The sequence below is a fragment of the Meriones unguiculatus genome, chromosome 5 (genome assembly GCF_030254825.1).
Source record: "Meriones unguiculatus strain TT.TT164.6M chromosome 5, Bangor_MerUng_6.1, whole genome shotgun sequence".
Lineage (NCBI taxonomy): Eukaryota > Metazoa > Chordata > Mammalia > Rodentia > Muridae > Meriones > Meriones unguiculatus.
The window spans coordinates 126,970,385-126,993,893 of NC_083353.1; the positions used below are offsets into that span (position 1 = coordinate 126,970,385).

At 40.7% G+C, this 23,509-nt stretch overlaps 1 protein-coding gene across 1 annotated transcript in view; it reads left to right on the plus strand.

The window, feature by feature from the left end:
- The window catches only part of Pde3a (phosphodiesterase 3A), a 281,973-nt gene that overhangs the window by 249,427 nt on the left and 9,037 nt on the right, over nt 1–23,509 (plus strand). The window contains exons 8-15 of the mRNA XM_060384366.1: nt 3,267–3,421; nt 5,040–5,177; nt 9,730–9,841; nt 13,207–13,320; nt 13,457–13,656; nt 14,486–14,689; nt 15,616–15,771; nt 17,335–17,593. Coding sequence (XP_060240349.1) covers nt 3,267–3,421; nt 5,040–5,177; nt 9,730–9,841; nt 13,207–13,320; nt 13,457–13,656; nt 14,486–14,689; nt 15,616–15,771; nt 17,335–17,593 — 1,338 coding nt within the window. The remainder of the gene's footprint in view (nt 1–3,266; nt 3,422–5,039; nt 5,178–9,729; nt 9,842–13,206; nt 13,321–13,456; nt 13,657–14,485; nt 14,690–15,615; nt 15,772–17,334; nt 17,594–23,509) is intronic.

Sequence of the window (23,509 nt, forward strand, 5' to 3'; positions counted from 1 at the left end):
TTTATTCATTCTGCATCCCCCCATAAGCCCCTCCCTCCTCCCATCCCAATCCCACCCTCCCTCCTCCCTCTGCTTGCATGCCACTCCCCAAGTCCACTAATAGGGGAGGTTCTCCTCTCCTTTCTGATCTTAGTCTGTCAGTTCACATCAAAAGTGGCTGTATTGTCCTCTACTGTGGCCTGGTAAGGCTGCTCCCCCCCCCCAGAGGGAGGTGATCAAAGAGCAGGCCAATCAGAGTATGTCAGAGGCAGTCCCTCTTCACATTACTATGTAACCCAATTGGACTCTGAACTGCCCTGGGCTACATCTGTGCAGGGGTTCTAGGTTATCTCCATGAATAGTCCTTGGTTGGAGTATGAGTCTCTGGGAAGTTCCCTATGTTCAAATTTTCTTGTTCTGTTGCTCTCCTTGTGGAGACCCTGTCCTCTCCAGCTCTTACTATTTCCCAGTTCTTACCTAAAATTCCGTTCACTCTGCCCAACAGTTGCCCATCAGGCTCAGCATCTGCTTTGATAGTCTGAAGGGCAGAGGCTTTCAGAGGCCCTCTGTGGTAGGTTCCTAGGTTGTTTCCTGTTTTCTTCTTCTTCTGATGTCCATCCTCTTTGCCTTTCTGGATGGGGATTGGACGTTTTAGTTAGGGTCCTCTCTCTTGCTTAGTTTCTTTAGATGCACAGGTTTTAGTGGGTTTGTCCTATGTTGTATGTCTATATGAGTGAGTATATACCATGTGTGTCTTTTTGCTTCATCTTCAACAAATGGTGCTGGTCTAACTGGATATCTACATGTAGAAAAATGAAAATAGATCCATACTTGTCACCCTGCACAAAACTGAAGTCCAAGTGGATCAAAGACCTCAACATAAAACCAGACACATTAAATCGGCTTGAAAAAAAAGTGGGAAATACCCTAGAACTCATTGGTACAGGGGGAAACTTCCTCAACAGAATACCAACAGCACAGGCTCTAAGAGCAACAACCAATAAATGGGACCTCATGAAACTGAAAAGCTTCTGTAAAGCAAAGGACACCGTCATCAAAACAAAGCGACCACCTACAGATTGGGAAAGAATCTTCACCAACCCTTTATCTGACAGAGGACTCATATCCAGTATATATAAAGAACTAAAGAAGCTGAAAAGCAGCAAACCAAGTAATCCACTTAAAAAATGGGGAACAGAAAATACTCTTAAACACTGTGCCATCTCTCCAGCCCCAAATATGTAAATTTAAAAACACAAACAAGGAAATAAAAATCATCCTGAAGCCACTATCTAAATTTAACTCATAGCACAGTTTTGATGTGGGACTCTTCCAAGTTTCTGGACTTTGAATACAAATGTATATTATTTTAAAAGTCAGAGGCCCCTTTGTGTAATGAAGAGCAACGTATGTTACATGTTACACTGTATATAAATGGTGGTTCATCTTGATGCCTTGTCCATTAAAGGACTACTTGGACTAGCATGTGCTAGTTAGATCACCAACCCTGACACTAAGATATGACCCTCATTGTATCACTGTTCATGCTAACGCAGTTTTGTCTTGAGGCAGGATCTCAAAGTTAAAAGCAAATGTATTGTAGCCTTATTACCTCTCCTTCTATTCCCTACTCATGGATTGGCTACATTTTTGCACCTTAGTTTCTTCATTTGCAAAATGGCAGAGTAACAATAGTACCAGCACATAAGATCACCACAAAGATTAAATAAGATTAAATATATATTGAAGCATTTATTTCTCATTGGAGTATGGGGCTCACTGTAAGTGGCTACTGCTTGTGACTGTTACTGTCTTAATTATTTTTGTTGGCACAGCTCTGTGGGCTTGCTTTTATTGTGCTAAAGACATAAATGGTAGATAACAAAGCACCTCTGAAACATAGAGTTTAAGGTCATGCTACCACCAGAAATAATTATGCGTCCTTGTCAACATTTCTTAGTAGATACTCTCAAACAAATTTGCAGACATAATTTTCCTATGAGACTATTGAGTAGGAATATACAAAGGGCAAGGAAAAGACAAAGGAAAATTATCAGTGTGGCCATTGTGTAGCCTTTTGAAGACTTGGGGTGCTCCTCCAAGTTTTCCAGGGCTAATAGAGTGAGGGGAACAGGTCAGGTACCTTCAAGGGCTCTCATAGTGCCGTGGTCCTGCGCTGCAGTGTTGCCTTCTCCACAGATCAGGAACTGCATCTCATTAGTTGTGGTTTTATGCCATTCTTTGTCCCTAATTTTACTCTACAAGCAACTACATTAGAAAGACGGAAAAAGAGAGAGAGAGAGAGAGAGAGAGCATCCTGAGATAATGTTACAGATATTTCATTCTTCCTGATGATTGCTTGGAAGCATATTTTTTAGACACTTGTTATTTTCTGGTTGGTTTTTTATCTAACAACTGATTACCGACTTCAGGCAGAGATAATGCAGGAGACAAAAGAAGGAAGAAGCCCAAACTCCCAATTACCTGGTCTATACACATGATTTCTATCCACACATGGGCATAAGCCATTGCTTCATGTTCTGCAGACCACTCATTCCTGAGTGCATCAACATAATTATTTCTATCCCATCTGTCCATAATTAGTGGTTAGTCAACTGTTTCCAGGCTTAATGCAGTGGAAGAATAGAGGAAATCAAAATTCCAGCTAGGGAATATAGCTCAGTGGTAGAGTTCTTGATACCATGAGCAAAGCCCTAGATTGATTCTCTTTCAAAGGAAGAACAAAGGAGGAGGAAGAGGAGGAGAAGAAAGAGGAGGACAGAGGGAGGGAGAGAGGGGGAAGAGGAAGAAAGGAAGGAAGGAAGGAAAGAGAAAGAAAAAAGAAAGAGAAAAGGGAAAAAAGAGTGAAAGAGAAGTGAGAAAGAAATATAAACATAGAATTAATGCAAATAACTGATCCAAAAGTAATCATCAGAACCACTGAATGTCACATAAATCACACATCTTACTTCCCATCTGTTGGGTTTTGAAATGTGTTTGGGGGCCAGAGAGATTGCACAGAGGGTAGGAATATGCACTGCTCTCCCAGAAAACCTGTGTTCTGTTCCCAGCACCCATGTTGGGTGGCTTACTAGCTGCCTCTAACTCTATTCCAAGGAATCTAACACCCTCATCTGGTCTCCACGATGTTCTTGATGTATAGATCCATGAAGGCACACTCTCCTTACATATTTCATCATACAGTGATGTGTTTCAAGGGGACTTACTTCCTTGTGTCCCCTCCCATCATAGGTCTCTAATAATAGGCTTTTCTCTTTCACTTGCAGATGACACTTCTCAAGTTACCTCTGATTATGAGACCAACAACAACAGTGACAGCAGTGACATTTTACAGAATGAAGAGGAGGCTGAGTGCCAGAGAGAGCCACTGAGGAAAGCATCGGCTTGTGGCACCTATACTTCCCAGGCCATGATCTTCCTGGTAGCCCCATATCACTAAACTCATTCATTTCCATCAGAACTTGCTTCCGTTGCAGAGACTGACTTAGGGATATATTCTGCCACCTTTAGGCTTATAGCCGCATCTGTTTGAAACCACATGTGTATAACCTTTGGACGTACTGTTTTCTTCGTGATACTTTTGTTTGGTAATTAAAGTGTGTGTGTGTGCTCATGTTCATGCCTGTGCTTGCAGGTGCACATGCAGGTGAGCACACATGAGAATGAAGGCCAAAAGACAACTGCCGGTGTTTTTATTCAAGTTCCATCTAATTTATTTTGAGACAAGGTCTCTCACTGATTTGGAGCTCCATATGCAGGCTTGAATGGTTGGCCAGTTAGTCCTAGGAACCCGCCTTTAAATATGTCCCCAGCTTTGAAATTACGTGTATCCACATTCAATCACACTTATTTTTTTTAAAGAACACTGTGTGGATCAAACTGAGGCTGTCATGCTTGCATGGCAAGCTCTTTCCCGCTGAGCCATCTCTCCAGTCCATGAGTACAAACAATGAAACAAAAAAACTATGCATAAGTTTAATGAAAAATTTAAAAACTAATAATAAGAAATGGTAATATAATTTTAAACTAGTAGTTTAGAAAGGTTGATTGATTAGCTGATTTTCCTAGGGCAGCTTCTGTTTTATTTTTTTATATCCTCTTGAATAGAACATGAAGCAGTATTTGGGTTTTTTTGCTTTGTTTTGTTTTGTTTTTTGTTATATTAGATCAGGTTCTTACTGATTCTAAGGTAGTGGTGACTTACCTGGTGTAGAGACAGTCACTGGTTCACGTCTGAGTGAGGTTAAGGCAGCTGCCAGGGACAGAGTGGTTGACCTGCCTGAAATCATAAGCTGCTGCTGTTACTATTTTTCTTTATGTTTCTGCTACTTACACATTATAGCAGTTTTTCAAGTAAAAATTTTTTAACGTTTTCTTATCTTCATTTTGCTTAATTTTTAAAATATTTGTGGTAGTGAGAAGATACAAGTATCATAATTTAGGACATGTTATATACTGAATGTCCTTGCATTAATACAGAGCAAGTTGTTTAGGGGAGAGCAGGTCACAGCCATGAAATTACATTCCTCAAAGATGTGGCAGTTGTCATTCTTCAGTAATAATGCTGATATTGAATGTAGTAGATGTAAATAAAGTGGAGGGGTGAAGCCTTCATCCTCTTCATGCATTTCTGTCAATGATCCAACATAAGCCAAGTCCCACATCTCAGATACATTTGCTGAAGTATAGAAAGAAGGAAATTTAGAAATAACATCAGAGTTTTCTAAAGTTCTTCAGTCTTCAATTGATGCAAAAGTAGTGAAAGTAACATTGGGAAAAGCATCTGTGTCAGGCAGGATTGTATATGAAAGATGGTCAAGCAGGCACCAGACTCCATAAAACTCTGTCTCAGCTACATCCAGTGCTGGCCTCTTCCCTCTGGGCTCATGTCTTCTTCCTATTTTATTTTGTTTGTTTGTTTACTGACTTTAAGATGCATGGACTCATTTCAGAGAGATATAGATGTTTATTGAATTTACCAAAGTGATTTTTAAATAAAAAAGCTATGTGTGGTTCACGTGTCTTCATCTCTATTACAGGACAAACCAATTCTTGCTCCAGAGCCCCTGGTCATGGATAACCTGGACTCGATTATGGATCAGTTAAACACCTGGAATTTTCCAATTTTTGATTTAGTGGAAAATATAGGAATAAAATGTGGCCGTATTCTGAGCCAGGTAAGAAATGTATTCAAGTGGCTTACTTGAAACACAGAAGAAAACAGTTTCTTAATTGCTGAAAAATCTCTGGCACGCAGGCAGAAATGAAATTATATTATAGAACACTTGGTAGGTCCTATGGCTGTGTGTTGGCCAAAGAAACTGAAATTTCAAATGTGTATTGTAGTCTACAATTGGGATATTACATAAATCTTAAGACAAAGGAGACAGAAGAGAGTCAGAGATAGATAAGCAGAATGGACAGGTGACCAAAATTCATAGAATTGAGCCAAAGAGAAGCTGTCCTGGCCAAGAAAGGAAACTCCTGTTTATGATTAATCTATCACTATAATTAGATTGCTGTCTATTGTTTTAACTTCTGAGTATCACTGTGCTTAGGCCTCATCAAAAATAGGATACTGTACAGAAGCATGTATCTCCCCACTGATATGTGAAACACCGGAGCTGTGTGTTTGCAAATCAAAACCATCATTATCTTTCACTAGCAATCCAGACTGAGTGTTTGGAGTCCATGACAAGACTTTAGCCTTGTTTCTGTAGCGGAGACTCTCTCAAGGCTTCCCTATTGAAGGATTAGTTTGTGGAAGTAGAAAAGAAACATGAAAATAAGGTGTTTAAATGTGGTTGTCCTGAAAATTGAAGCTGCATGATGAATTTGTTGTGTTACAAAATATCTATCAAAACATACATGTCAGGACAGGGAGATGGCACACTGGCTAAGAGCCGTTTGCAAAGGACCGGAGTTTAGTCCTCGGCACCAACATGGTGGCTTACAACCATCTGTAACCCCAGGTCCAGAGATCTGGTATCCTTTTCTGAACTCTGTGGGCACCTGGTACACACATGGTACACATGTATAATGCAAGCAAATACTTATGCACATAAAATTAAAATAAGTAACTAAAACCTAAATTATATCTAAAATCCAAGGTGTGATCTATCAACATATATGTAAAACATAGACATGAATAGAGACCACAGCATTCATGAAAACTGCTGGCTGTGGTGAGTGTGAGGTTATCCTTGGTTTCATGAAGCTCTACCTCAAAAACTGAAAAGCAGCAACAACAAAAATGCTTTCAGTGGGAGCAGGACATAGCCCACATTGATGAGAGCCATTGCCAGACTTATCAGAAGTTAATTACCATCGTGTAATATGCCCCTGCCCCGCTGCCAGACTTTATTCCACCATGGCTGTGATAGAATAGCAGGCAGCCATGTTTGGTAGGAATTGACAGTTCCTTCCATCCCTTCTTCCTGAGTTCTTAGTGCTAAACTGTCTATAAAGCTCACCGTTCTTAGCAAGCTTGAGGCAGCCATTGCAGCAGTTTACTGTAGTGTGAGAATTTGTTTCTCCTCCTGGTAGTGTTTGAATCCAGTTACGAAACGTGATTCTGAGACTGGGGCTGTTCTGAAAACAGGTATGTAATGTATCATGCCACAAAATATAACTGTGGTCAAGGAAGGATCATTTCTTCCTACTGGAGATGGTATGAAGTGAACCCAGGGAGAATGAGAAAATCCTCACACTATTTTGCCCTTGGTGCATGTTGCAGGCTCCTCACAGACTGTTTTCTCCTTGAGACAGTGTCACAACGTAGCGCAGGCTGGCCTGTGTATGTTGCTCCCTATGTAGCTCCAGCTAGCTTTAAACTCATGATAGTCTTCTTGCCTTAGCCTCCAGAGTTCTAGGGTTTCAGACACCAAACACCACACCTGCTTGTTGGTTGCTAATCTTCATAGGAACTTTGGTATAGCTCTTATTGGTGGTGGTGGTAGTTTGGGTTTTGTTTTTTGTTTGTTTGTTTGTTTGTTTTTTGAGACCAAGTCATGTAATGCAGGCTAGGGTCAAATATTTTATGTCATCAAAGTTCACATTAAACTCCTGATCCTCTTGCTTCCACTTCCTAAGGGCTGGAATTACAAGTCTATGTTATCACACCAGCTTGATACAGGATCGGAATCCTTCCTTCCTTCCTTCCTTCCTTCCTTCCTTCCTTCCTTCCATCTTTCCTTCCTTCCTTCCTTCCTTCCTTCCTTCCTTCTTTCCTTCCTTCCTTCCTTCCTTCCTTCCTTCCTTCCTTCTTTCCTTCCTTCCTTCCTTCCTTCCTTCTTTCCTTCCTTCCTTCCATCCTTCTTTCCTTCCTTTCTCTCTCTTTCTCTCTTTCTAGCTTGATACAGGACTTCCTCTTTTCCTTTCCTTCCTTCCTTCCTTCCTTCCTTCCTTCCTTCCTTCCTTCCTTTCTTTCTTTCTTTCTTTCTTTCTTTCCTCCTTTCCTTCCTTCTTTCCTTCCTTCCTTAATGTCCATGTTAGAGAAGAAACTGACTTGAAAGAATATTTTTTTTTAATCATAAACACTAGACTTCAAAATCTAGTTTGATCTTAGCCTTTTCAGAAGTCCAGGATCTTTACATTTAGCCATTTCCCAGGAATACATAAAACATGTTCACTCAAAGCATCATCCAACCCTCCAAACAGGAAGGGTGACCACATAGCAAAGTAACCTTGATGGCTGTTCATTTTTCACCACAGTGACAATATAGTAAACACTGATGCAAATGTCTAGTTTCCCCTGATGGTCTCAGAGGTATAGACATGGAGTGTCCGTTCTTATTGTTGTCTTGCTAAGGTTGAATCCAGTGTGCTAAGCATGAGCTCTCCCAGGGAAAAACACTCTCAGCTGTCCTGTCTATTTAAGAATACTTGAGATAATTAACTTTGGATCTCAAAGCTCACCCACTTATCTTTTGTATGTTCATATACAAATCACCCACTGAGACAGGCTCTTTGTATCCCTCTCTGTTACCATTTATTTCAGTTAATCTTGGAAAACAGAACTTCTGAGGGAACACAGTTTTAATTGTATTGCTAAGTAGATCTCTCTGAGATTCTGCCTTTGAGTTTGTGAGTATAAAAGGCACAAAGTTCTGATTATGGAAAAGTGTCCCCCACCACCCCTGACTTCCATGCCACTTTTAGATGTTAGGACAGCTGAAATTATTTAGCATGGGCAGAACAAGAATCATCTTTTGTCTGAGACTCCATAGGGCCAAGTCTCACTTCAAAAAGGTCTTTGAAGAACTGTATGTGTGATGGCCACAGCTCCTGGCCTAGCTGAATTCTTTGTATCTGGATGTTTTACCTGTTTATTTTAGCATAAATTAATTGCTATCTTATTTTTGTTTGTGTATAGTAGTGTTTTGTCTACATTTATGTCTGTGTACCACCTGCATGCCTGGTACCTGTGGAAGTCAGAATGGAGCATTGGATCTCATGGAACTTTTGTTTCAGATGGTTGTAAGATGCCCTATGGGCCTGGAAGTTGATCCTGGGTCCTCTGGAAGAATACCTAGTCCTCTTACCCACTGAAACTTTTCTCCAGCCTTCAGCTTTTGAAATTATATATACCCTTTTGGTGAACACAGTTTGCCAAGTTCATGCTTTTTATTTCATTAGTTTGGAATGACTATATGTGAAACACTAGGTAGTTGATTTTGATAACAACTTGATAATAATATCCTGTTGTAAAATCAGACTCTAGAATAATAGCCTACTACTTAATTCATTAGTTCGTCTTTGAAATGATTTAAGAATATTGTGGGAAACCAGGGCATACTAGTGTATGCTTTTAATTCCAGTACTTGGGAGGCAAAGGTAAGTGGATTTTTGTGAGTTTGAAGCCAGCTTAGTCTACATCATGAGTTCTAGGCCTATATATTGTGTGGCCCTGTTCCTGCTTTTGTTTATTTGTTCTTAATCATATGAAATTGTAGTGATGTAAAGTTCTAACCGTTTGATTTCCCAAGCATGGTTGTTTGAAGCAATTAAGACTACAAACTCTATTACCAGCGTGTACAGCTTGGGTTCTGGCTCTGCTTCATACCAACTGTGTGATCTTCTACAAGTTGTTCAACTTCTCTGTGCTCAGCATCCTCTGATATCAGAGATCGGGAACTCACAGTACCAATCTCAAAGGTACTCTGAGAAGTATCTGTAATAATTATGTGACAGGTGACTAGGGCAAGGATCTCACTACTACCATTGTTACTGTAATTATTGGGGAATCAGCATGCATTGCTAAATCCCTTGGTATTTATATAAAATAATTCAAATATTGGCCAAAACAATAATAATGAAAACAATGGAAGAACTCTGTATCTAGTCTGGATTCAAAAGCCATGTCAAGCTCCCTGCCATATCCTTCCAAGTATTGAGATCGTAAGTAGTAGATGCCATGCCTGGCTTAGTATTTGTATTATCTTCTAGTGTTCAATAGTCATTCAATTTAATACCTCAGTGCAATATTCCTAGTATATGCTTAGGGTTTTCTTGGTTTCTTGGATGTCTGTGGGATTTGTGTACAATATTTATCTTAAATATAGATGATTTAGTCCCTGTGGTAAGGACCTCCAGGGGCTCAGAACACAGAACTCTTCAGTGTGTTTCTTTTTATCAGTAGAAGTCTTTCTGCTGGAAGCACATCTGTGTGGTAGATGGACTCACACTCTCACCCTATGTCTTACAAGGCCTTGCCTTTCCCCTTCACAGGTGTCGTACAGACTGTTTGAAGACATGGGCCTCTTTGAAGCCTTTAAAATCCCAGTTAGGGAATTTATGAATTACTTCCATGCTTTGGAGATCGGATACAGGGACATTCCTTGTGAGTATAAGCAAGATAATCCAGTGCATGCCTGTCAGACCTGCAGAGAGGTGGGAGGTCCCTCATTGGCAGTCATCGGCAGCAGACAGAGAGTCGCACATTGTGGGGATTCTGTGTGACCTCACTGTAGGGATGGCTACTGCTGGAAGCCTGTCTTCTTCATCACACAGCACCTGAGACCCTGGAGCCTCACTCACTTTCCCTAACCTAATTTCTTTTTCCAGAAAATAGGGTCAAGATATCTCCTTCAGTTGGTGCCAGGATCAAATAGGACTATAACTTTTAAAAGGGTTGAATATAGGCCTTGCATATCTTTCATAGTTGTTTGAAATAAGATTAAAATTTAAATTTATTCTCCTGAAAAAAATCACCTGTTTTTTGTTGAGTGAATTTAACTTTTCTCATGGTATCTGATTAGTTCAACAACTAAAACAAGGACAATTGATATATTCTCAAGATAAGATAAATGTGGCTAGTGTTTAGACACGCTGGAAGATGGTAGTTTAGTTGGTAGTATAGAGAAGAATGCACAAAAAAAGCAAAGGGAGGGTTTCAAATAATCAGGTACATGTGAAATCACAAGATGAGGGCACAGCCAAGGATTCCAGTTTGGATTATTGAGAAAAGTATAATACTGAAGACATGATAAAAGGAGAGGCTAAATGTTCACATCAGATCCACTCAATCGCCACATGTAAGCATGATCATTATACAATACTGGAGAATGTGTGGAACTGAAGAAAATCCCCAAAGACCCAAGTACAGGAGGTGTAGAAGTGTGTAGAAACCATATGATGCTTCAAAGGTATAAATACATAGATGAAAAGCCAATCCTATTCAATCTATTAATTTGAATGCATCTTAGGAATGTGCTATGTTTGTTGGCTTTGATAGCACATGCACTAATATTGCACACCTGCCATTGAAAACATGATTTCCCTTTGAAGTTTGCTCTTAGGTATATTGAACTTCAAAAGCTCATGTCTTGTGTATTTATCAAGATTTGAAATGAGGTTCTAGGGGTGTAACATAGTTAGTAGAGATCTTTCCTAACAAGTCCAGGGTTCAATTCCCAGAACTGCATAAACAATGCATGGTGACACATGTCTATAATTTCAGCACTCAGGATGCTGAGGCAGGAGAATTAGAAATTCGAGGTCATCCTCGGCCACCTAATGAATTTAAAACAAGTTTGAACTAGAGAGAGAGACTCTGTTTAAAAAGCAGAAATAAAACCAAAACAACAAAAAGGTTTAAGTTAAATTAAAAAAAATGCTTATACTTGGACACAAATAATTGGCAAATATCTCTAAAAAGGATGGATGTGCAAGCTTAGATAGATAGCATGATGATTTTAAAATATTCACATAAAAATGCAAAGCAGAAAAGGAAAACGATGAATGCAGCCTGCCACAGACATGTGCTGAGAAACACAGGGAAAAAGCATAGGCAAAATAGACCAATTGGCTTGGGGGGAAGAGAAGCTTAATGATACTGGGTCCTTTGGGAAAGTCTGGCCACTGAGGCCATGGAAGTTGAAAGAGGGAAATGAAAAGGGGAAAGGGGTTGTTGGGGGGTGGAATCTGGCAATAAGCCTAGCTTCCTTTAATGTAACTTTCCCAGGGCTCAGCCTGGTCGGATGCCAGCAAGTGACATAAATGTTAATGCTCTCACAAGGGTTAAGGAGTTACATAAATAAACACATTCAGAAAGCTAGCCACAGGAAAACTAAAGAACAGTTATGCTCCAGACAGGATTTCCCAATTATTGTTTTATTTCCAAGTGCATTTTAGTTTTCAATCAGCAGGTTTTATTGAATTCACCCGGAAGCTACACTGTGTGACGTGTGGTCATGCCTCTTTGCCGTGACCCAGAACAGGGTGCTGTCTGTAGTGTCATGTGAGACAATGCGGGGAGGACTGAGCCAGTATTCAAGTATAAAAAGAAGCTTCCAGACTCTTATATTTTGATTTCCTATTTTTAGATTAGTGACTAATTTATTTTTGTAAACTATTGAATAGTTCACCCATGTGAAAATAATTTGTTATAATAATGATGTGTATAGGGCAAGCAAGCTGGCTCAGCGGGGGAGAGCTGAGGACCTACATTTGATCCCACAAACCCCCATGGTAAAAGGAGAAAGCTGACTCCCACAGTTGTCTTCTGACCTGCAGTGTGCTTGTATGTATGCTTTTATACACACACACTCACAGACTCACACACACATACAAAATAATATTAAAATAAATAAATATAAATAAATAAATGTACCTGTTGATACCATTCAAGATCCCTTTCACTTACATAGAAGAATTTATTTGCATCTACTAGGAAAGCTTTAGCTTTTGGGTAATGTTTTGAAACAATGATGTCTCCTGTGTGTTGAAGTTAGACACTTAGACTAACATGAGTAAGCTAGTAAACACTTTGCTCACCACAGCTTTAATTAAAATACAGACACTCATGGCTCAAACCATTTTTAGTACTTACTCTCCTCAAGAATCATATCTGATGGCTTCCTGTAAAAGATTCCACAATTAATATTAAAAAGCTGTGGAAGGAAGGAGAAAAATGGAATTGCTGAACTATGTCCAGAGACACTATTCACATCCTAGTGACTAAGTCTTTACTCAGAGTCCCACCGGTGACACCATTCAGGACAAAGGGGAGCATGAAATTTAACTGTCATTCCATGTTCATCTAAGTTCATCCAGAAGCAGCTATAGAAAGGAAAGGATTAAGGAAGAAACTCATGAGGCAGCAGCTGATACATACATGTGTGTATATGTGTGTGATGCGTAATCATACATCTGTACATATGCACATATATAAATGATTGCTTGATGAGGATTGGGGTTGATGGAGACCTGCTGGTTCCCAACGGTAAAGGAGGATAGGAAGTGTTTGGTTGTGTGACTGATCCCTTTAGCAGGGCATCTTTGCTGGTGAAGGTAGAAGAAAACGTCATTCCTCAGAAGTGACATTTGGGTCTTTGTTCTGAGTTAGTTCTACCATGACTTTTTTTTCTTCCTTTCGGCTTCTTTGCATAGTTTTCCTTGTTCAGGAGCAAAGAAACAGAAATGTAAACACTACACAGTGAGTCCCCTTTGTATGTAGGCTCTGGAAGAACCAGACACTGGCGTTTCCACTTTGGATATCTACCTGCACAATAAATGCTGTGGGCGTGCTTTCTTGTTAACATGGAAATGATGGAGTTGGTGGAATGTGTCCTGGGAAATCAGCCAGGCCTTCCCTGAGGTGCTGAAGGGCGAGGATGGAAGTGTTTATCCAGTAGATGGCACTCTTCCTCCTTGGACCCCGGAGTTCACCAGCTGATGTGTGCCTGCCCCTTTGCGTTGTTGCAGATCATAACAGAATCCACGCCACTGATGTCTTACATGCTGTGTGGTATCTCACAACGCAGCCAATTCCTGGCCTCCCGAGTGTGATTAGTGAGCACGGATCAGCAAGTGATTCAGGTGTGTATGAACTCTACCTGTGCCCTTGCAAAAGCCAGAAACTCCGACCGTGGGTTTTATCTGCTTTCAAAGCAATCAGGGAATTCCAGGTTTACAGTTTTTAGGACTGACCATCACTTTCTCTTTCTCTCCTCAGATTCTGACGGTGGCTTCACTCACGGACACATGGGTTATGTGTTTTCAAAGATGTATCATGTGCCAGATGACAAGTACGGGTGTCTGTCCGGGAACATTCCAGCCCTAGAGTTGATGGCTTTGTATGTGGCTGCAGCCATGCACGACTATGACCACCCAGGGAGGACAAATGCTTTTCTGGTGGCCACTAGTGCCCCTCAGGTAAAGGTTTAGATGTTCATGAGGAGATAATAATTTAATGTATACATTTTTTAGAATAAAATCACCTTTATAAATACTACTTATAAGAGGCCCAGGGTCTGTAGAAACCAAGCTGTACTTAGTCCTCAGGTAAAATTCTAAGAGGTCTTGTTACTTTCCAAAGATGTCACGGTTTGTGCCAAGACACTCATGGTAGATGTCCGCCCTCATTACGTAGAAACGTCTTTTCTCAGTTGCCTTCTTAGAAGAGAATCGAACCAAATGACTAGCAGTGACTGTTCTCAGCAACACAAAGACAACTGGCACACACGTCCCTTTCTGAAAAGACTGGAGAATCATGTTTTCTTTCATCTTTTAAGAGTATAAGAAACCTTTTTGTATTTGAAACTTATTCTTTCAAAATATTTCCATGGCGACATTTATTCTTAGTTTATGTATTTTCCTTGGTAGGAATTTACCATCTATCTTATGCTTTGGAGAGACTTATTTTGATCTAACAACGTTTCCACAAATAAAAATTTTCTTTACAAGATTATATATATATATATATATGTATGTATATATATATCATATAATATGAATATATCACACAGAATTTATATATCACAAAATACACATGATAATTGGCAAAAAAAATTTAAGAGGATAAACTTATAGGCCAGCCAGAAAATAAAATTACCCAAAAGTAAGCATCAGTAGACAAGGCACTGCAGTTATTTTTTAATAGTCATAAAAATATGTAATTTAAGACATTCCATTTTCTTAGGAGCTTTTGTGATTTCCTTTTAACTGAAAAGTTGTATCCTGTCTTCCCCGGCTCCCTCCCTAGGCGGTGCTGTATAATGACCGCTCAGTTCTGGAGAACCACCATGCAGCTGCAGCGTGGAGTCTCTTCATGTCCCGCCCAGAGTATAACTTCTTAGTGAATCTGGACCATGTGGAATTTAAGCACTTCCGGTTCCTAGTCATTGAAGCAATTTTGGCTACTGACCTGAAGAAACACTTTGACTTTGTAGCCAAATTTAACGCCAAGGTAACTTGATCTTTACCAGTATTCATTTTGTGGCTTCATTAAAAGGTGTGCTAGAATCAAAATACTGACCAAAAGTAAATTTCTGTGAGTTTTCTCTGAGAAGGACGTGATTGAAATATTTATCCACATGCTGGCATATAAGCATTGCTCTGAGGCCAGATGCCTAAAAAGTCAAGGTCTTGGCCATTTATGTCAGACTTTGTTCTACAAAAGAATTAAAAAAATATATTAGCTATCATTGTTATTTTGTTTCATTTAACTTATAATCGTTTCTACAGTGAATGAGATAAGTTAACTGACAGCAATAGAGATGAAAGAAAACTTGAAGCAGAATTTCATGGGTCAAACATAAAAGCCGAAGTATTCACCCACGAAAGCTTCTAATTTGGTTCTGGGAGAAGCCTCAGGCAGTAGGATATTTGCTTTGTCAACGGGAAGACCTAAGTATGACCCTGAGGACCCACACTTAAAAAATACGAATAAAAAGCTGAGCACGGTAGTGCCCATATATGAGTGGCACAGCACTGAGGAGGCAGACTCAGGAGGCTCCAGAGTCTCACTGGCCATGCACACACATGCACACCTACACACATACATACTCCTGCAAACATATGTATACATAGCCATACAAAAGAAAACTTCTTATTGTAGTTTTATTATGGTAATGGAAATTGATACGGTGTACAAACTTTAAACAAGATTTCTTGTACATTCGGTAAGTAATAAGTACTTCATCACTGACTAATTTTTAATGAGCTACATGACTTTTCTTTTTTAACGCAAGCTGATATTAGATCCAGTATCCAAAGTTCTGATGTTTGATGTTCTCACCCCCACACAGTAAGAAGACAATGAAATTCTGTTGTCATTTCTCATGTTCAAGTGAGACATGGAGACAGAAAATGTTAATCTTGTCCCCCAAACAGGTAAATGACAGTGTTGGGATCGATTGGACCAATGAGAATGATCGCCTCCTGGTATGTCAAATGTGTATAAAGTTGGCTGACATAAACGGGCCTGCTAAATGTAAAGAACTTCACCTGCGCTGGACTGAGGGCATCGCCAGTGAGTTTTATGAGCAGGTAACTTGCAGAGCTGCATCGTCTGTCACCAGCTGCATGTGCTTGCAGTGTGCGCGTTCATGAAAAGCTTCCCTCAAGCCATGACAGCATGATCACTCCACCTCATATTCATGATTATACCAAATAGACACCGAGCATTTTCAGAGGGAATTTTAAACTGACGTGTGAAAATGGACTAAACTGTTGACCACTGAGGTAAAATTATTTGTAGGCATTTTGGAGAGAGATGTTATTATAACAGGGCGGTCTAGTGAGATGTCATTAACACCCTTGAAATGCTAAGCTTCTCCAGGTTTGTTTATTGTAATAAGCACAGCTTTAGATGTGTGTATGGAAGCATGCTAATTGTCTAGAGCTAAACAGCAGCAGTGCATGAAAAAGGTGTGTGTGTGTGTGTGTGTGTGTGTGTGTGTGTGTGTGTGTGTAAATCACCCTGGGGCAGATAGACATGATAGGTCGACTATGGTCAGATGTTAAAAGCCATTATGTAAAACTTTAAAAACAGGTTTATCAGAACATTGCTGTGAAGTTTGAGCAGGGAGACCCTCTCAAGTATTTAAGACAGGGCTGATGCAAAAGAAATGTTAGATCATTCTTCAGTGTCCTTCAGCACAGGGGTAAGGCAGCATGATGGCACAGGCTTGGAATCCCAGCACAGGGAAGCTGAGGCAGGACCTGCTGGGCCTGCAGTGTGAGGACAGAGCATAGAAGAAAGGGGCCAGGGTTTGACTTGAAAAGTCTGTCCACGTTACTGGGGATGGAGTTCAGGCCAATGGCAAAAAATAAAAAATGTTAGTATTAAAGGTTCTCAATCAGGTTGAGGCACTTTTAATTAATAGCACTTAAATAGGGATTGGAACAAACTTTTAAGGTTTATGTAGTCAATATTCATAGGCAAAATAAAACATTTATGCTTTTAAAAATAGTAAATTGCCTTTTCTAGTAGTGACATCAATCGATGCAGAAAAATACAAAAGATAAGGAAAATTCACATACCCTGGATTATAATTTTATAAATTCCCTCAAATTTTCTAGGCAATTATGATCTGTTACTTTTATTCTTGTAAATATTTGGCAGTTAGAGAGCAAAACTTATAATAAATAAAAATATTAAAAACCATGGAATCATGGAAGATACAAATCAAACAAATTCTGGGATAGTATAGCAACCTGACTTGAGCAAGAAGATGGTTTGTGCTTCCAAGCAGTCAAGGCAAAATGCCAGCAGCAGAGGGACGTGGTTCAGCTGGTGGCATGCTTGTCGGATGTGCAGGACACATCAATTCAAACCCCAGCACCGCTAACATGGTATACATCTGTAATTCTATCAGACGGCCCCTTGAAAATGAACCAAAAACTGCACCATTAACAAACCCCAGGAACAAAGGCCTCTCTGGGCATCTTAGCCATCGGGCCGTGTCTTTGAGTGGTGACATCAAAGACTTTTTATGTGACTGTCTGGGCTATGTTGTATGTATCCACACATTAGATGCCAGGTGAATGTTGGCTTGTGTTATGTTTATACTCCTCTGTCCTTTGCCTTTTGTGAACCCCCATGTCTAGGGCGATGAAGAAGCCAGCCTCGGTTTGCCCATAAGCCCCTTTATGGACCGTTCTGCCCCACAGCTGGCCAACCTTCAGGAGTCTTTCATCTCGCACATCGTGGGGCCCCTTTGCCACTCCTACGACTCTGCGGGTCTCATGCCAGGAAGATGGGTGGATGACAGTGATGACTCAGCAGATACTGATGATCCGGAAGAAGAGGAGGAAGAAGCTGAAACACCAAACGAGGAAGAAACCTTTGAAAATAATACAGCTCCCAGTAAGCCATAAAACCCAGTTCTGATGAGATCTTCCAAAGGTGGTTTCCTGCCTCAGATTCAGAGGAATTTTATGCTTCTCATAAATCACATATTTTAAGTCCAACTATCCTTTGCTGGGTTGGGCAGTAAATAGCTGACTTCTCCCAAAGGATAGTGGTGACAGCAGAAGATGGAATTTATGACAATCAGACATCATATAAAGAGATGTTCTCACCATGGAATAGAGTTGATAATTAACTTCGGAATTTTTTAATGTTGTAGAATCTGGGTTACCATATGGACAAATTGCTGGCTTTTTTCATGGCCGAGGTAGGGATGTTAAGAGATAAAAGTTTAGATATTTACTTAACAACTGCTCAATGCACACATCCTCTGTTCCTGGAATTTCTTTCTAGTAGATCAGCAGATACTTAGCAAGACAAACCAGTGTGTCCATAATATGCTGGGTACTGATGGATACCATATATTTGGTTTGTTCTTTGTTAGTTTTTCTTACTTCTTGAGGAGATATAAATATTGCAGAGTTTTTAAATAAGTTAAGGAAGAGGGAAAAAATTAATGTTTTAAAAGATCTGTAAGAAAGTGAGGGAGTGTTCCATAGAAATCTATATGGAAATTGATTTTGAGAAAAGGAGGAGGTGGTAGCTCTGAGTTCCTGCAGTGGAACTCCCTGACTTGAGTCAGGGAGTCAGGGTGGGTGAAGCAGAAGATAAGGGAAGGAGGCAAGGGAGAAGCCATGGGGAGCCAGATGGTAGGGCAGAAAATAGGCTCTGTGGTCACACTAGGAACATGGCCTTTTCCACTAAGGTGAGAATCAAAGGTGTCTGTGAGCTGAGCAGTTACTGAACTCAACTAACATTTTAGCAAAGTTGCTTGGGAGAATGTCTTGGGGGTTGGGGTAGAGATGGGGGTGTTATTTTGACTGTTGAACCTATCTAAATGGCAGCTGGCTCACTTCTGTAGGGTAGTTTCAGTGGTGTGACAGTGAGATTCCACCTGTCACAGTTTCATTTCTGTATCTGTAACAAATACGCTGACAAGAAGCCACTTGGCTCACAATGCCAGGGCACAGCCCCTCGCTGAGTCACAGTGGCAGGCACTTGAAGCAGGTGGTCATGCTACATCCAGTCAAGAGCCCAGATAAGCACTTGGATGCTTGCTTGCTCGATCTCCACGGTGCTTATGCTCAGCTAGCTCCCCTCACCCTCCTACAGTTCAGGGCTAGTCCGTGAAATGGAGCGGTCCACGTTCAGGGTGTGTCTTTCCACTTCAGGTAAAGTTGAGACCCATCCTTCACAGACATGCCCACAGGCCAACTTGAGCTACAGTTCCTCAGCCCAACTTTCTTCTCAGGTGACCCTGAGTTACAAGCAAGTTAACAATGAAAACTCAGCAGTGCACCATCACATCTGATAACTGGCTTTGTGTCTATCATACAACCAGTCATCCAGCCAACTCAAGTGACTATAAAAACACAACTTTGTCATGCCTATAGATATGCTCCCTTCTATCTCTTACAACATGGTGGCTAATAACATAATTGGTAAAACCCACAACATTAGATACTGTGTTTCTGTGATCATGTGAACATAGCGTGTTTTCTATTCACTTGAACAGACAGCCAAAGCAAAAGCTTAATATTTTCAAAGTCTCTGGTTAGCTTTACCATGAAAAGATACACTGGGCAATTTTTTCTCTATTTTGATCACCGGAAAATGCAAGACTTGGTTCATGTCTACCATGAAGTAAGAAGGTTCTCTACACTGGTGTAGTCCATTCTTTCTGTCTGTCTATCAGTCTGTCTGTCTACCTTTCTTATCTATCTATCATCTATCAATATATATAGATAAAGATATGTGTGTATGTATGTATAGATGATATGGATGATAGAGATGATCATCATTTAGATTATACAGATTTTTTAAAATATTTTATTTTTAATTTTTTTTATTAATTACACTTTATTCACTTTGTATCCCCCTTATAGTACCCCCCTCCCAATCCCTCCCTTCCTCCCCCTTTTCTACACATGCCCCTCCCCAAGTCCACTGATTGGGGATGTCTTCTTTTCCTTCCTTTTGATCCTAGTCTATCAGTTCCCATCAAGACTGGCTACACTGTCTTCCTCTGTGGCCTGGTAAGTCTGTTCCCCCCTCAGGGGGAGGTGATCAAAGAACAGGCCTATCAGTTCATGTCAGAGGCAGTCCCTCTTCCCATTACTATGGAACCCACTTGGACACTGAGATTATACAGATTTATGTATAGGTAGATACACCCTGATTTTCAGCATCACCAGCAGAATTAAAAGAACTGATTGTCAGCTCTGTACTTACTTGACAGAACCCTGGGACACTGGCTTTGGGCTGATATCTTTCATCTTCTGTCCTACCTGTTAGCCTTTCTTGCTCGCTCACTCTCTCTCTCTTTCTTTTTCTCTGTGTGTGGGGGGAGGTGTCTGTCTGTCTGTGTCTGTAGACATGCAGGTGTAAGTCAGGCAACCAAATCTAGTGTTGTTCCTCACCTTCCACTTTGTTTAACTCAGTGTCTCTTGTTCTTTATTGCTACCTGAACCAGGCTAGCTGGCTGTTGAGCTTCCATGGCTTCTCCTGTCTCTACCTCCTCTTCTCTATAGGAGCACTGAGATTATGATGCTCTGATACAACATCATCTGCAAGTGGATGACGGGATCCAAACCCAAACCCTCTCCCTCTCACAGCAAGCACTGAGCCCCGTCCCCAATCTGTTAGTGAACTGTATCAAGGAAAAGGAAATTTTCGGCTTTCTCTAATATTATCTTGTCAATATATTTCTCTGATGTGTTAGAAGGAAATTGGTTTTGGAATTCAGAGCTAGAACCTGAGATTTGAGATTCAAGAGTTATGTATTCATCTTTTAGTTTCTTCTTTTACTTTGTTTTCATTTCAAGCAGACAGCTACTGCTGTGCTTATGGAGCGACAGTTCTCCCAGTGAGAATCTCAAAAGGGGTGAGTCAGCTGAGCCTCTGGAAGAGCTGTTCCATAGAGTCTTGATGGAGTGCCACTTAAACTCAAAAACATGAGTAATGTGCATACCCAGGCAGGGGGAATTGAAGGGTTTGTGCCAGCACCATTATTCAGCAGGCTCAGCCCGTTCATCTAAGCTTTCATAGGGAATGTTCATCCAAACACTGGACTAGCATGCTGGCCTCTACACTGATGTGTTGTTCCCTTGGTCTTTCTGTTTTAGTCAAGTCTAGTGAAGCATCCATGAGAATTCTCTGGATTCAGTTACATGTGGCTTTCAGTGATTATCCAGCCCCTTACAATGAAATTTCAAACAGCTCTGCCACAGTAATCAGATAGTGTAGCTTTAGCTGTATGATCTGTTTGTGTGCGTGTTCATATGTATACACATGTATGCCTATGTGTGGGAACGTGTGTGTGTTCGCATGAAGGTGCAGGTGCATGTGGAGGCCGGGGCTTAATGTCGCCTTATAATTTTTTGAGGTAGGGTTTTCTCTGTGAACTTGAAGCTCATTTATTTGGCTAGTCTGGGTAGCCAGTGAACTCCAGGAATCCAGCTGCCTCCACCTCCTCAACTCTGTCATTACAGTGGCATTGTACAGGATGCATGCCAACATGACCAGCTTTTTACGTGAACACTGGAGAGTAAGCAAGGGTCCTTGTGATTAATGCAGCAAGCATTTTACCCACTGGCCTGTCTCTCTAGCTTCCGAAAATTAGAATCTTGAAGCACCTTTGTGCCTTACCCAAAATCGTAAAGGTGGAGGGATACTAGCAGATCTAAGTGCTAGCCATGGAATAGAGTTAGGGACCTCCTCATTTTAATAAAGAAGAAAATAAGATTAACTGTAAGCAACGTGGCAAGGCTATAAGAGCCTGAGATGGAACGCGTGCAAGTTTCTTCATTTTTAACTCCATTGCTCTTGAGCTCTTCGTAATTTTCATTTCAGAACTCATATTGGCTGGGGCGTTTGCTTTGATTTAGCCTGTTCTTAGATTTCAGGAGGAAAAATATTAAATAGCCACTGGTGAGTGAGTTCTGCAGTTCATAAAACTTGGAGGTCTCCCAGGAAACAGAATAAAGTGCTGCAGTGTGATGTCCAGGAGAGGGGGGCTTTTATCCTACCTCATAATTAAATCTAAAAGGTCCCTGGGGTGAGCTAAGAGGTTTCTAATGAAGGACTAAGCTGCACTTAGAATGCAGTAAGGACAGGCGCTTTGTTCTCTTTTCAAAAGGTCCCAGTGCTGAATAACTTGGCTCCCAGCAGGCCAGCTTCAGACCACCTGCAGATTCTAATCTACGCAAATTTATTTGGTACAAACTTTCTTCTACGTCACTTGGTTCAGCATAATTCCAGAGAGGTTTATTGCTAATGTTTAACAGCCTTCTAAGAGAACAGCTGCTCTCCAGGGGCCTGCCCCAAAAGGAAAACAAGAGAGTGGGGGTTGGAATGGAGCCTTCCCTGCGAATGAGCACACTGTGGGCAGTAGAGAGTTTATCACTCTGTTTCTAACCTGTCAGTCCTGTGGTTCAAAACATTTGGGTAAAAAGTATATCCGGGGCTAGAGGAATGGCGGAATGGCTCAGCACTTAGGACCCTGTGTGGTTCTTGCAAAGGACCTGGATTCAGTTCCCATCACCCACACGGCAAGTGCACATGCTCTCAAGTCGGTTCACATACGTATATATAGATAAAAATAAGTCATTTGCATTCATTACATTGAAGTTCATGCTGAACCGCAACAAAACTAGAAAGGATGGCTTTGTAAGGAAAAATAATTTTAATGTACTATTAAAAATAATGTGTACTCATGTACTTTCTTCACTAGGGTAGAATATTGTGTTCTTGATGACCTGAAAAAGTGCTTAACAAAATCATCTTAAGGAGATAGGGTTTACTTCAGCTCACAACTGAAAAAAGATTCCATTTCTTTGTGGTGGAGTAAGCATACCAGAAGAGCTTGGAGAGCTAGGTGACATGGCATCAGAGCCCTGTGAATGCTGGTGCTCTGCTAGTCTTCTTCATTTCATTCAGCCTGTAACCAGTGCCCACAGAATGGTACCATCCACATTTAGGGGAATCTTCCCACGTCAATTAACCTGATTTGGAAAATCCCTAACTGACATACCCAGAGGTTTGCTTGTCAGCTGACTCTAGGTCCAATTGAGTTAACGATATTAGCCATCACAAATTTAAGTGATTTTTTTCTTTTGAGGGAGTATCTTGTTGGCAGGGTTGTTGGGGGTCAGAGCCTGTGCTCTGGCAGCAAGCCAGGCTCAGCCACCCATCTTAAACAAACCAAGAAATAAATCAATAAGTAAGAGCCAAAGTAGGGCTGTGTTGGCCTAGCACAGAAATGCTCTCTGCATAAGGCTGATCCCAGAACACCCATATAGAAAAGATCTGGATGTAAGTGTGAGGTTTAGCATTTTATAGTCTCTGGGGTTTGAGAACAGAAAATCCTACCCATCCAGCCAAGAATGGGTAACACTCTCCCCCTTCCTTCCTTTCATCTTGTTCTTCTATGCTTTGCTTTTCTTAACTTTCATCTTTCCCTTCCCCTCCTATCTCTTACTCATCTCTTCACACACATACCTTCATTCTTGTTTAAATTCTGCCTTGGTAGGGCATTTAACATTAAATTCTAACAACATTTTAGGAAGACAGAACTAGAGATCTGATGTGTACATTGCACTTATGGTCACACCACAATGTTGGTACTATGTTTCGCTAAGATCACCTTGCAAAGGGATGGTCCCCAGGTTGGAAGACTTAGATATATTGCAAAGGATCAGAGAATTAATTACCAATCAGGAGCTTTCTAAAACAAAAGTTCTAAGAGGCAGGAGATCTGGATCTGGAGGTGGGAGTAGGGTAGGTCCCCTGTTTAAAATTCAGTCAAGCAAAGAG